Source organism: Nematolebias whitei, chromosome 3 (assembly GCF_014905685.2).
Source record: "Nematolebias whitei isolate Nwh7 chromosome 3, NemWhi1, whole genome shotgun sequence".
In the NCBI taxonomy this organism is placed as follows: domain Eukaryota; kingdom Metazoa; phylum Chordata; class Actinopteri; order Cyprinodontiformes; family Rivulidae; genus Nematolebias; species Nematolebias whitei.
In genome coordinates this window covers 54,793,925-54,806,320 of record NC_056500.1, presented here as the reverse complement: position 1 = coordinate 54,806,320, position 12,396 = coordinate 54,793,925, and the positions used below count along the sequence as shown (strand labels likewise).

The 12,396-nt window shown below is 43.7% G+C and overlaps 1 protein-coding gene across 1 annotated transcript in view; it reads left to right on the top strand.

Annotated features, from left to right (window-relative positions):
- Positions 1-12,396, top strand: part of reps2 (RALBP1 associated Eps domain containing 2) — a 44,748-nt gene that overhangs the window by 18,368 nt on the left and 13,984 nt on the right. Inside the window, exons 2-15 of the mRNA XM_037674375.1 lie at positions 1,278-1,469; positions 2,964-3,087; positions 3,487-3,662; positions 4,564-4,672; positions 4,902-4,963; positions 5,049-5,190; positions 5,266-5,329; positions 6,192-6,360; positions 6,448-6,501; positions 6,647-6,722; positions 7,719-7,767; positions 7,855-7,991; positions 10,614-10,675; positions 10,798-10,887. Of these exons, the coding sequence (XP_037530303.1) occupies positions 1,278-1,469; positions 2,964-3,087; positions 3,487-3,662; positions 4,564-4,672; positions 4,902-4,963; positions 5,049-5,190; positions 5,266-5,329; positions 6,192-6,360; positions 6,448-6,501; positions 6,647-6,722; positions 7,719-7,767; positions 7,855-7,991; positions 10,614-10,675; positions 10,798-10,887 (1,506 nt within the window). The remainder of the gene's footprint in view (positions 1-1,277; positions 1,470-2,963; positions 3,088-3,486; positions 3,663-4,563; positions 4,673-4,901; positions 4,964-5,048; positions 5,191-5,265; positions 5,330-6,191; positions 6,361-6,447; positions 6,502-6,646; positions 6,723-7,718; positions 7,768-7,854; positions 7,992-10,613; positions 10,676-10,797; positions 10,888-12,396) is intronic.

Here is a 12,396-nt window from a genome sequence, read left to right as displayed (position 1 = left end):
CAACAAACTGAATTTAGACACTCACCAGAATGTCTGGAACAAACTAGCAGGTCTCTTGGGAGCTGGAGAAAGTTACATGAGGACGTCTCACGTCTCCTTTTTGTTACGTCCGACACATGAGCTCCTCGTGTTGTTTCCTGGTGGAGAATCTATTAAAAAAGTCAGTTTTCAATCTTTTTACAATTCCAGTCGTGTGACCGGACATTACATCCATTAATGCAGCAATTTCGGACCATCGCTAAACTGTTTTAACCTACTTAGATTTAAAAAAAAAAGTCAGCGAGAACGCTTGTTTTCGACAGTTAATATGGAGGACTATAAAAATGGTGGATCCGGCCCCATCCTATCCCATCAGCCGCCGTGCCGCGGACAAGTGACGTCACGCTCTAAAGCTCTATACTTCCTTAAACAAACGAGGTGGGATGGAATCTGCAGTGGAACCAGAGAGCCTCATATGACCGTGTCCTCTAGAAAAGAGAAGGACACAGGCTCAAACTGATCAAAAATAAATGAGTAGTGTAAAGAAATAGAGGGATCATAGGAAGGCTGAGAAATACAAGCTCTGGTTGACACAATTTTATCAGTGAAGAAGTGGAGAAAACTTTCACAGACGTCATTGGAGGCATCAAAACCATCAGACTTGGGAGCATGGGGAACAGTATCTATGGTTTTGAACAGAACACTGGGGTTGTTACAGTTAGAAGAAATTATGCCTGAGAGATATTTGTTCTTCTCAGCTTTTACAGTCTTCTGATAGTGTGAGCAGACACAGACTGCAAAAAGTTAAGAGTCAATAACATTTCAAAAGCTCCTGGAGATCAGCTCTTCTGGGCAGCAGACGTGAATATTACAATCACCAAGAATGAGAACACGATCATATTTAGGCAGGATGTCGGCCAAAAATTCTGAAAAGTCATTAATAAAATCCTTATTGTGCTTGGGTGACCGATAGATGATGACGCACAAGACTACATGGGAGCGTCCGATTTCAGTGAGCAGTGTTCAAAACTTGTAAGAGGATTGCAGGCAAATCTGCTGGCATTTAAAATCGTTTTTAAAAGTTACTGTTATTCCTCCTCCTTTTTGACCCGACAGGCGTGGGAAATTCAAATAGTAGCAATCCGGTGGTGACAGTTCAATAAGAGCGGTGGGCTCACCGTTTCTCAGACACGTCTCCGTCACGCAGAGAAAATCCAGATCACGGGACATGAATAAATCCCTCAAGATGAAAGTTTTATTTGACAGTGATCTTGCATTAACAAGGCCAAACCTGGCAGGGGCCGGTGCATCCCAAGCTGCAGCTGTCTGTGGAGCCCGACGCAGGGCTCGTAGATGGCAGGGATCCACACCACGCCGACGAGGACGGGGAGAGCAGGGGCCGCGGGGGCGGACCACATCATCCGAACCAACGACACACACCAGCCAGCTGTCAGCAGGGTCCAGCGACCGCGGGCTCAGAAAGAGACCAGGTACCGCTCCATTTCTCCTCCAGGAGGCCACGGGAAATTGTGCCAAGAAAGTCTTAAACCTTAACAGTTGGCCGCTGCATTTACGCCGAGGGAGTGGAGTGTGGGTGTGGCAGAGGTGGACAGGTGTCCGACCGGGGAAGGAAAACGGCTGAAACGTTGTATGAACACCACATTCAGAGTCAATGTTCACTAAATCCTTGGAAGAGAGACGAAATCATGGTGATCATACACAAGCAGTGAACTGGCACTGGTGATAAAAACAAAAACAGCACGAACACAAACAACAAGAGACAGCAAGCCACACACACTAGTGCCATCTTATTAAAAAGAGTTCAAGCTGCCATGATGACTATGTCACTATTTTCAGAGTAAATTTGTTCAGCAAATCTTTTCTAGCACAATTCATTTGTCTCTTTGTGCCCCTGCGAAGGACTTGCAACCTGTCCAAGGTATCCCGCCTCTCACACAGTGTCTGCTGGATATGGACACCAGTGACCCTCACAATCTGCAACGGAAGAGATGGATGGATGGATGGATGGATGGATAGATGGATGGATGGATAGATAGATGGATGGATGGATGGATGGATGGATAGATGCATGGATGGATGGATGGATGGATGGATAGATGGATGGATGGATGGATAGATGGATGGATGGATAGATGGATGGATACATAGATGGATGGATGGATGGATGGATGGATGGATAGATGGATGGAATGATAGATGGATGGATGGATGGATGGATGGATGGATGGATGGATGGATGGATGGATGTTCGTTAGTTCAAAAATTCATCAGTATGAGAGCGAGGCCCTGCGTCTCATGAGGAACTAAAGAACCTTCACAGACTTTTTCAAGGGACAAATCACATGAGAATGTTTTTTGTGAATGCACAAAGTTTTTTCTTGTTTCAGCGTTGTATCCACAAAGAAACCAGACTTTAGGAACCCCACAACGTGTTTTTATGAAAACAGGTTCCAAAGTAAAAACAAAAACACTTGAAATGACATCCTTATGTTTTTGTGTGAATGGACAAAACGGAACTTTTTAAAAACAACGTCATAATCCCAGCTTTAATCCAACATAGAACTTGAAGATGTCCTCTTCTTCTTGTGTTTGCATTTTGCACCCATCTTTGCACATACTCTACACCTTGTGTCCAGTTTTTCATGTGGCAGCGTTGCAGCGTCAGTATAGTTACTACAGTTTTTGTTCTGTTTTGGGACATTTTTCAGTGACTGCATGTGAAGAGGTTTGTACAAACGGCTGTTTTTACAAGGCTACTTTTAGAAATGACAAATAAAAAGATTGCTTGAAAAATTGTTTGTGGGATATTTTGGGGACACCATTGCTAAATGCCATATGAGACCAACAGTTGCAGCCCAGTTAGATATTGGCTTCAGGGTCAAGATGTTGACTCTGTGATGTTGGATAAATCACACTTGACCTTGGTTCTCAACTCTTTTTTATCTTGCTTGTGTTCTTCTCAGGTGACTGAGGCGTGTGGAGCCAAGCATTTGGGTTACTTTGACACCCCTCAGTTCTACCTTGCCCTGAAGCTGCTCGCAGCCACGCAGGCTGGTCTGCCTGTTCGCCTGGAGAGCGTAACCGCCAGTAAGTGTGCTGCTCAGAGCGAAGGTGTTTTATGAGAGCCAAACGGGATCAGGAGATTATTTTAGCGTGGCAGGATTTCGCCCGATCTGCATGAAAAGGGAGTTGTGCTGGGAACAGCTTCATGGATTGGCCCAGTTTTTAAAAAAGGGCACAATTAGTCACGCCCCCACCAAAGAAACCCGTTTTCCCCGTAACACCTCTGATGGAGCTGGTTATGATTGAAAGTGTTCAGAGGTTAAAGATGCTCACACCCATTAATTCTCCTAGTCCTACTTTTATTGTCAATGCAGACCTTTACAAAACGAAAGCTTCTTTAAATACCTGCTGCCATGTTTATTGGTTTCAAGAAAGGTCGTCTGTCATACTGGACCTAAAGGTACCCTGATTATATTCTTTTAGGTCTACCTCTGCCCAGATTCGCTGGACTCAAGAGCGAGCCAGAGATGCGATATGCAGCAGCTCCTGCAGGCACAGATGGCCCGGGGGCTCTGTGTGGGTCGGGCCCTGGTTCTGCCGTGTGGACTCCAGCAGACAGGTTCACCTTCAGACACCTGGAGACTAACGCAGACAAAAAGGTGGAGTCTAATTAAACACAGCGTTCTATAAAACATGATGTGAACATTGTTTGGTCTCAGTTTCTGCCTCTGAGCTGTTATTGGACAAACGGTCCAGTACTGTGAACCTAAGGACAGCATGCACACGTCCTTGAAGGAAAGAGTAGTTTTATTAATAAGTTAAATGTTTAAAAATATTCTCATGACTTGTTTTTGCTTTTCATTGTTAATGAGCTGGTTATTTGTATTAACAAACAAAGGTTGAATGAAATGAAACTGAAATTGTTTCTAAATTGTCAGTACAAAATGGAGAATGGTCGTTTTAGAAGTTTCATTCTTTCTTTTTTTCAGAAACAGAAAACAAAACGTGTTTTCCTCTCGTTACTCTTCCAAAACGGGATCAAAGTATTGAATATAATAGAGAACCGAACGGTATCAGTTCTGTCACACTTGTTATTGATCCGATACTGAACCAGCATTACTATCAGTAACATTGATTACTGGACTGATTCACTCATCTCTACAACATGTCACTGCTAACATGCACACTTGAATACAGTGTAAGCTTAACTCTTTAGGTGCATGTGACAAGTATCTCTCTCTCTCTGAAGTTCAAATAAAGTAAAGAAACATCAGCTTCTTCTCTGCTGTCTGTGTCATTAGCCGTTGCAGCAACGCCCAGTTGACATGCAGGTGTTCTGCTTTGACATCACTTCCTGTTATTGCACACGTGGATACATGTCAACAACTGTTCATCTCAACGGCGTGAAATAATGCAAACCCTTACTGACTTTATCTTTCCAATTATTCATTTATGTCTATTGGGAAACTCTGCCAGAGGAACTTTTAAGTGTATGCGTAGAGGCTGCACACTGTTCTGCAGTGTGTGTAAAAATAAGCATGTGTCTGTCTGTGCTGACAGGAACCATGGTCCCCGCCTCGATCGCCGTGTAGCTCACCCCCTCACTCCCCGCACACCCCCCGCAGCTATCTGCACACCAAGCAGAGGAATGGAGTTGAGCCACAGACCAGTACGGCACTTTTCATTCATTCTGGATTGAACTTGTTGGAGCTCGCGGTCACTGGCTCCATCTTTGGCTCATGCTCACTTCTACATGCACAGCTTTCTCTTCTTCTGGCTGTAAATCTCTTGTTTCCTCAGATTACAGTTTGTACATGTGTAGCAGCAGTTTAGTCCTCTGACAGGATGATTTATTTGCTACTTTGAAGCATATGAAGGCGCATATTCTCCACGAGCAGACATTCAGCTGGAGCAGCACTTCTCTCCCAGCCGATACATGACCAATCCCACCGTGCTTCAGGTGCATGTGCTCATGTGAAGTAATTCAATCAGCTGATAAAGAAGCTGCCATTTGCCTCATTCCACATGTTTCTGTGTCTGCTCAGGCTCCGGCAGTAGAGAGGCTCAGCCAACAGAGTGCACTGGGTTATTGTGACGGTGACCCCTGGAGGATCACAGCCGAACAGCTGGAGTATTACACAAACCAATTCAAAAGCCTGCAGTCAGACCTGGGGGCCCTGATCCCGGGTATGGACACCCCCAGCACATGTTTATCACTGAAGATCACACAAACTCTTCCATCACTGTTGGTGTTCTTTTTAGGAGCTGTGGTGAAAAACTTCTTCACTAAATCCAAGCTCCCGATCCCAGAGCTGTCCCACATTTGGTCAGTGCTGACTCCTCTCTCCCTCGTTTGCTACGGGTTCAGTTGGGGGGGGGGGGGGGTGTTAAGATTAAAGGCTGACAGGAGCTGCAAAACTGACCAAGTACATGGTGTGTGATCTTCTCTACAGACAGAGGGATTTGGATTAAATTATTTGAAACCATAGAATATAGATTATTATTTTAAATGTATAAACTTGAAACTTTGAATTCTGATAAACATCATTTATCTTTTTGTTTGTTTTAGTCTTAACAAGAGACATTTATGTCTGTAAGCTAAATGTGAAGCTAATGTTCACATTTTTAGCTTACAGCTTGTTAGCGTAGCTTAGTACTAAAAGTTTCCTTAATTCACTTGTTTTGTTGAATGTCCAGAGGACCAGATTGAACTTTTTTACATTTTTCTACCTGGATTATTGGCATGAATCAGGATATCTTTAATTCAGGTCACATAAAGTCCACGACAGCAATTAATTTTATTATAATTTTGTCTTTATTAACATTAAAGACAGAGTACAAACATTTTGTATGTTTTACTTTTTTCGTTTCAGTCTTTAAGCCACAGAAACATTTACAACTCACAACTCAGATTTTAAACACAACACAATTTTCGTGTCGATTTATATGAAACTCTGCGCTTTCCTGTTTTCATGAGTTTATCCTTAAGGAAAAAAATGATAGAACTGATGTTTGAATTTTCAATATGAAGCTATAACCAACTATTTTTGGAAGAAAATGTCAAACAGCTGAAAAACCAAACCCGTCTCTGTTCGCTCTTCACCTGACTCATGAGCTAACAGCTAGTCTGAGCAGCACCACGCTTTACTTTCATCTTTAAGTTTAACTCGTGATTCACTTTTATCAAGGGAGTTGAGTGATGTGGATAGAGACGGCGCGCTGACGTTCACCGAGTTCTGCATCGCTTTTCACTTGATCGTGGCACGCAAAAATGGCTACCCTCTCCCTGACAGCCTTCCTCCAACGCTGCAGCCGGGCTTCATGCAGCACGAAGAGGAGATACCGTACACTCCCAACGTAAGACAGACACACCTGTGACCATGTTGGTTTAAATCAAGTTGTACTGAAGTCCTGATGCAGCTCTTCTAACTGCTTTTCCAGCAGAGCGCGGAGCCTTTGATCGTTTTTAAGGATACAGAGCCAAGGCCTTGTCAGATGGTGAGACAAACAGTTGATGTGAAGTGATGCCTGCAGAGGGCGCTCACGAGCTGACTATGAAACAGTCCTGAACTGGGGTCCCATTAGGTTGTTGACTTCCTGAAACGCTTCCACTTTTAATGGTCTGCAATGTGATTTTGTTCAGGAGCGAAGCTTTGCAGAGCGGCTCCAGCTGAGCTCAAGCGCAAGCAAACACCTGCATGAACAGTCCATTAAAGAAGGTAAATAATCTGGCTAAAACAAGCTTCTTACGATCAGTCCAACATGTGGCTGAACTATGATCTCCAAGGATGTTTGAAAAGGGTTTCTTCTCCTAAAGTCACTAACCAGTAAAGTTTGTGCACACACTTATACAATGTACATTTTTCATATTTCAAGATGGAAGGTGTGAATGTCTAAAAAACATCAATGGAAGCAACAAGAGAGGAGGGGCCAGTTTTTATAGCGCTGAATCAAAACGAATCTGTGCATCATCCCGTCGTCGTGTTCTTGACTCGACCAGGGCTTTGTGTGTGTGTGTGCACGTGTGTGTGTGCGCACGTGTGTGTGTGCGCACGTGTGTGTGCGCGTGTGTGCACGCAGATTTAAGCTTGGCCTCGTCTCCAAACACTCTGCAGCTGGGCGTGTTTCCCCAGAGGCCAGGTGAAAATGAAACTCCTTTTGTTTTGTGGGAAACACCAAGAGCTGTCTGTTCCTGCTCACATGTGCAGGTTCAGACTCTAGACTGAAACACTTTGCTTTTTACATAGAAAATAATTTGTTAAATAAAGTTGTTTAGCATTGTTTTTATTTTACAAGCACATTTAATGCTTGGACTCCAGTTTCCTCCCGCAGACCAAAAACATGCATGTTAGGCTGATTGGTAACTCTAAACTGTCCCTAGGTGAGAGAGAGAGTGAATGGTTGTTTGTCTCTATGTGTCCCCGTGATGGACTGGAGACCTGTCCAGGGTGTCCCCCGCCCCTCGCACAGTGATTGCTGGACATGGGCACCAACGACCCCCATGACCCAAAATGGAAGAAGAGAGTAAAAGATGATGGATGGATGGATTTAATGCTTGGGGCTTGTTGTTAGAAAAATAACAAGTGATATTAATGTGTTGTGTTAATTGAGCTGTCCAACCCAAATAAAATCCCAACTACAGGGAAGTGGTTGTTTCTCATGTTTAACCCCTCTGTAGCCGGACACTTTTCGTTCAAGGTTTTGTTTTTCTGCAGATCTGCCTCACGACGCAGACTCACAGATGAAGATGAAAACTAGACCGAGGTGACCAACGGAGGCCTTTGTTTGAACAGAAACAGAATATCGTGCTCTCCTAACAGCACGTTAAGCAGCATTATATTTGTTCTTCAGGTCTTACTCCAGCACGTCTATCAAAGACGCCATGAAGAAGGCAGAGGAGCCCCCCACCCCGCCTCCTCGCCCACAGAAAACCCACTCCAGGGCTTCATCGCTGGACCTCAACAAACTCCTCCAGCAAGGTTCTCCAGGTACGATCCACACCTGGGACTGGGTCTGACTCGCCCCACGATATTAGTTCAAACAACAGAGGAGGAGCTGAAGCTATGGTTTCCTTTGTGACCATAGAAGAAGTAGAGACCCGTGTTGTTGTATTGATCATTACAAAACATAAGAGGCCTCCAAGACAGGTTCTGCTTCTGAAAATCTGTGTCTTGCACTTGTTTTGCATTAAAGACCTAGCAGTTTGTAAAGTAATGCATATTATCTGCTGCCTTTCATGCTGAGGCTAAGATCTTCTCATGATGAGCGGACACTTGGCTGTTTTGATCAACCTTTTAAATGTTTTGTGGGAGCTTGTGAGATGTGCAGCACTGCAAACTCAGGGGCCAAAATAAATAACTTGGTACCTTATACTAGAGTTGCATTGGGGCCTAATAAATCCGGCCTGGCCCAGACCGAGCACGTAGTTTGTTTTCCAGAGCCCTACCCGGACCCAGCAGATTAACAGTAATTAGAGATTAGAGGACCAAACCCAGAAAAAAAAAAACTTTTTGCTTTAATTAAGCTTTTACTGCTTTTGTAAGTAAATCAGTTAGACATGATAGTTTTAAAAACGTAACGAAAGGAAGATATAAGATTTCTGTTTATTAACAAGTCACCAAGTGGATATTAACATACAAAACTAATAGCCTAAAAAATCAACTCTAAAGAGAGGCTATTATACAGATGAACAAAAATGTTTTTAGAACAAAAACGTTTGGAAAAATATAGAACAAAGCTGTTTTAATTGAATACGCTGCTCACTTCGGCTTTTGTAGATTCTACTACTTCCTTCACCGCAGATTCAATTCAATTCATAAATACTTTATTAATCCCAAAGAGAAATTAAGTGTTGTCGTAGCTCATCATCCTGGTTTCTTTCAAGAGTTGTTATAGATGCTGATAGCTGTGGGCAGGAAGGATGTCCTGCAGTGAATCTGAAGAATCTGGCCACAGATACCGATCCGTCCACCCAGATCCAGCTTGCTGTCAGATCTGGTGGGCCTCTCGGTCCTCCTGGGCAGCAGGACTGCCTGAACTCCAGGCAGAATTCCTCTCTGAGCGATGGGCCCTACTCCCAGCTGTCTGCCGAGCTCCTTGTCACAATGGACAGACAGCTGTACGTGCCAGGGGACAATCCCAGTTCTCCCATTATCACAAGCTGAGTTTCCCACCAGCTCCAGGAGCTCGGCGGTCAGGTACTCGAGTACAGCCGCCAGGTTGACGGGAATTTGTCCACGGCACCTCCTTTTCAACTCATTTGAGATTTGGGGCTGTAGTTGAGGTATTATTGAGCTTTTGAGATGTTAATCAGCTGCTCCTCGAGCTTAAAAAAACACCTTGTTGCCATGGTTACGCATCATAACAAATGCTCAAAAGTAAAAAGGCTTCAGTAAAAATCCGTCCAGCTGCACAGAATCTGACACCAAGAGTAAATAATCATCAGAAAAAAGCAATTTACATCCAGAAAAAAAGAGGAATTAAAGTTTTCAAAAGCAATAACTCAGAATGAATGTAAGAGAGCTGCTCCAACATGCAGCCACTCAGAGCGGCGCCATTCAAAGATGGCAGCAGGTGCAGAGACAGTGCAGCCAGTGATCAGCTGATCCATCCATCTTCTTTACCCGCTTCTTCCTTTTTGGGTAGTGGGGTTCGCTGGTGCCCATGTCCAGCCATCACTGTGCAAAAGGTGGGGTACAGCCTGGACAGGTCGCAAGTCCATTTCAACCAGCGAGTCAGCGGGCGCACGTGGCCGGTGACAGGTGTCCATCTGAGCTTAACGCAACTTTTTTAAACCTCTGTAAACCAGCCGGATGGACCTGCCTCCTCCTCAACAAGTAGATTAACACAATTATATATTGTGCATTCTTATTTAGTTTTCTTTGTGCTATGATTCGTAAAACCGCAGAAGCCTTAGCCCACGTGCGCAATTTTTGTGCAATGCACCAGTGGTAGCAATCTCTTCACAGTCTAATTAACTGCTGCACTCTTCTTTCTTTCTTCATCCTCTCAACATATAAACTTACTGCCTCCTCCTCTACCAGCAGAATAACACAATTTTATATTGTACATTCTTATTTAGTTTTCTTTGTGCTGTATAATTCATAAAACCGCATCAAAGCCCGAGACCGGCCTGGCCCGCACATTCATCACATTATAACGGCCCAGATTGGCCCTAATCCAGGTCAGTCCGGGCCGGGTTTCGGGTTCGAGTTAGAAACGACAGCTCTACCTTATACCAAACATCTTTTCCTGGTTCCATCAATACAAGAGTTTGATGGAACTCATTTGATGTTCTTTTATCCCTTTCCACGTCAAAATCAAAGATTAATGAAAATCCTGCCTTTGTTCTGGCTTCCAAGTTACCAAACTGTCCTGAGATGTCTGCACTAAATCAAGTATGCTCAGTTTGTGTGAGCAAAATGAGAAGCATCAAAATATTTTACATTTAGTATTTCATGCTTGAGAGCCAGATAGCATGGACCAGGTGTGGCCCGCAGGCCTTGAGTTTGACACACACGGTAGTTTGTTGAGGATGACTCTCATCAGCATTAAGGCAAACACAGACAGAACATTTGAAGTGGAAGAACTTTTATTTTCTTGATTTTTAGGAGTGAAAAGTGTCTGGCTGCTGCCACCACCAGCCCTGCCTCCTAGACCGTCAACCTCCCAGGTAAATCTTGATTTCTAATCTGCTTCGATGTCAAAGAAAAAGCTGTTGTTCATCTGAACTCCACTTGTGAAACAGAAGAAGAAAACCTCTGGCTAATCAGAACTTCTTGTCTGTTTGGTCAGGTTGCTCATTTTCTCAACACTTCAGACAAATCCTGCCAGAACAAAGTGCAGCAGTCAAACTTTGCTGACTTCAGCCACTTCAGAGAAGAGGTGAGAGTTAAACCTGACGTCTGACAGATCTTCTGCCTTGATTAGTTTCATTTCATCCGACACGTGTAGCAACAGAACTTGCTTCTGCAAAAATAATTTAGTCGACATATTCCTGTTTTTGGCACATAAGCATTTCAGAATCAGAATAAGCTTTATTATCATTGCACCGAGATACAACGAGAACATGTACATGCAGTCGTCTGGAAGATGGACGGAGTGCACGAAGCTGCTGCTCTAAGCGCGGCCTCTCTTATCCTTATCAGATTAATAATCTTAGATAGGAAAAGGGGAGAAACATGAGGTTAGATGGTGGCGTTACAAAAACAGATCTTTCACATCTTGTCTATCAGGACACAATTTGAGACGTCAAATAAACTCTACCAGCAGCACAAATAAAACATGATTACATTTGCATTTGACCTCGAGGTGTTGAGATTAGTCTATGAGCTCTTTTCAGATCAGCCACAGTTTCTGAAGATGTTGTTTTCAACCAACAGTTCTGATAAGCCTGCACAGAAAGTTCTCCAGGGGGGTGCGATAGATGAAGCTTTTGTCCTTGGTTACCCATGACCCAGGAGAAATTTGATAGTCGGCCCATTCCGAGGCCGTCGGGAGTCAGATTCAGATAAGCTTTCATTATTGATTTTCTTCAGGCAGACAGATTTTTTCTTCAGCCTTGAGTCCATCTGGACATTCTGGTTCCAAAATGGCCTAATTGTGGGAATCCATTCCACTAATTCATGTTAAGAGTCTCCTTCATGGTCGATCCCACCGCGCTAACGAGCCCCAGAAGCCGCAAGTGGCCTGCGATTCTCATAAATCGCCTCCACCTTACGGTTTAGCTCGTAAATCAGCTGATTATGAGAACTCACGGCACGGATCCAACCTTCACACTGACTCAGAAGCTTTGCCATGGCCGAAACTGCTGCCGATGTCTTCTTCAATAGTCCATAAAGCAGAACCCTGGAACTGCCAACTGGAATCTGACTCATATTTGACCCTTTCTCTTGGCAGACAGGTTCATTTAAGTTGCTTAGTGTCCTGGCTTTTAAACAGAGTCCACAAATTTTCCTTCACCTATAATTTGATTGAGGTGGATGCTTTGGGAGGACTGATATAGAGCTTTAGAACGTGACGTCACTGTGTCTGTGGCGCGGAGGCCGATGGGATAAAATCACCATCTATACTGTCCTTAATCATAACTGTCGAAAATAAAGCTTACTCACTGAATTTTTTTAAAATCTAAGTAGGTTGAAACCATTTAGCAATGGTTCAAACTTGTTGCGTTATTGGATGTAATGTCCAGTTACACAACCGGAAAGAAAAAGATTGAAAATGGACTTTCATTTCATTGTTTTCTCGCCTGAAATAACGCGAGGGACCAAACAAAAAGGAGACGAAGGGCTTGGATATCAGAGGTGAGACGTCCTCATGTAACTTTCTCCAGCTCCCAAGAGACCTTCTAGTTTGTTCCAGACATTCTGGTGAGTGTCTAAATTCAGTTTGTTG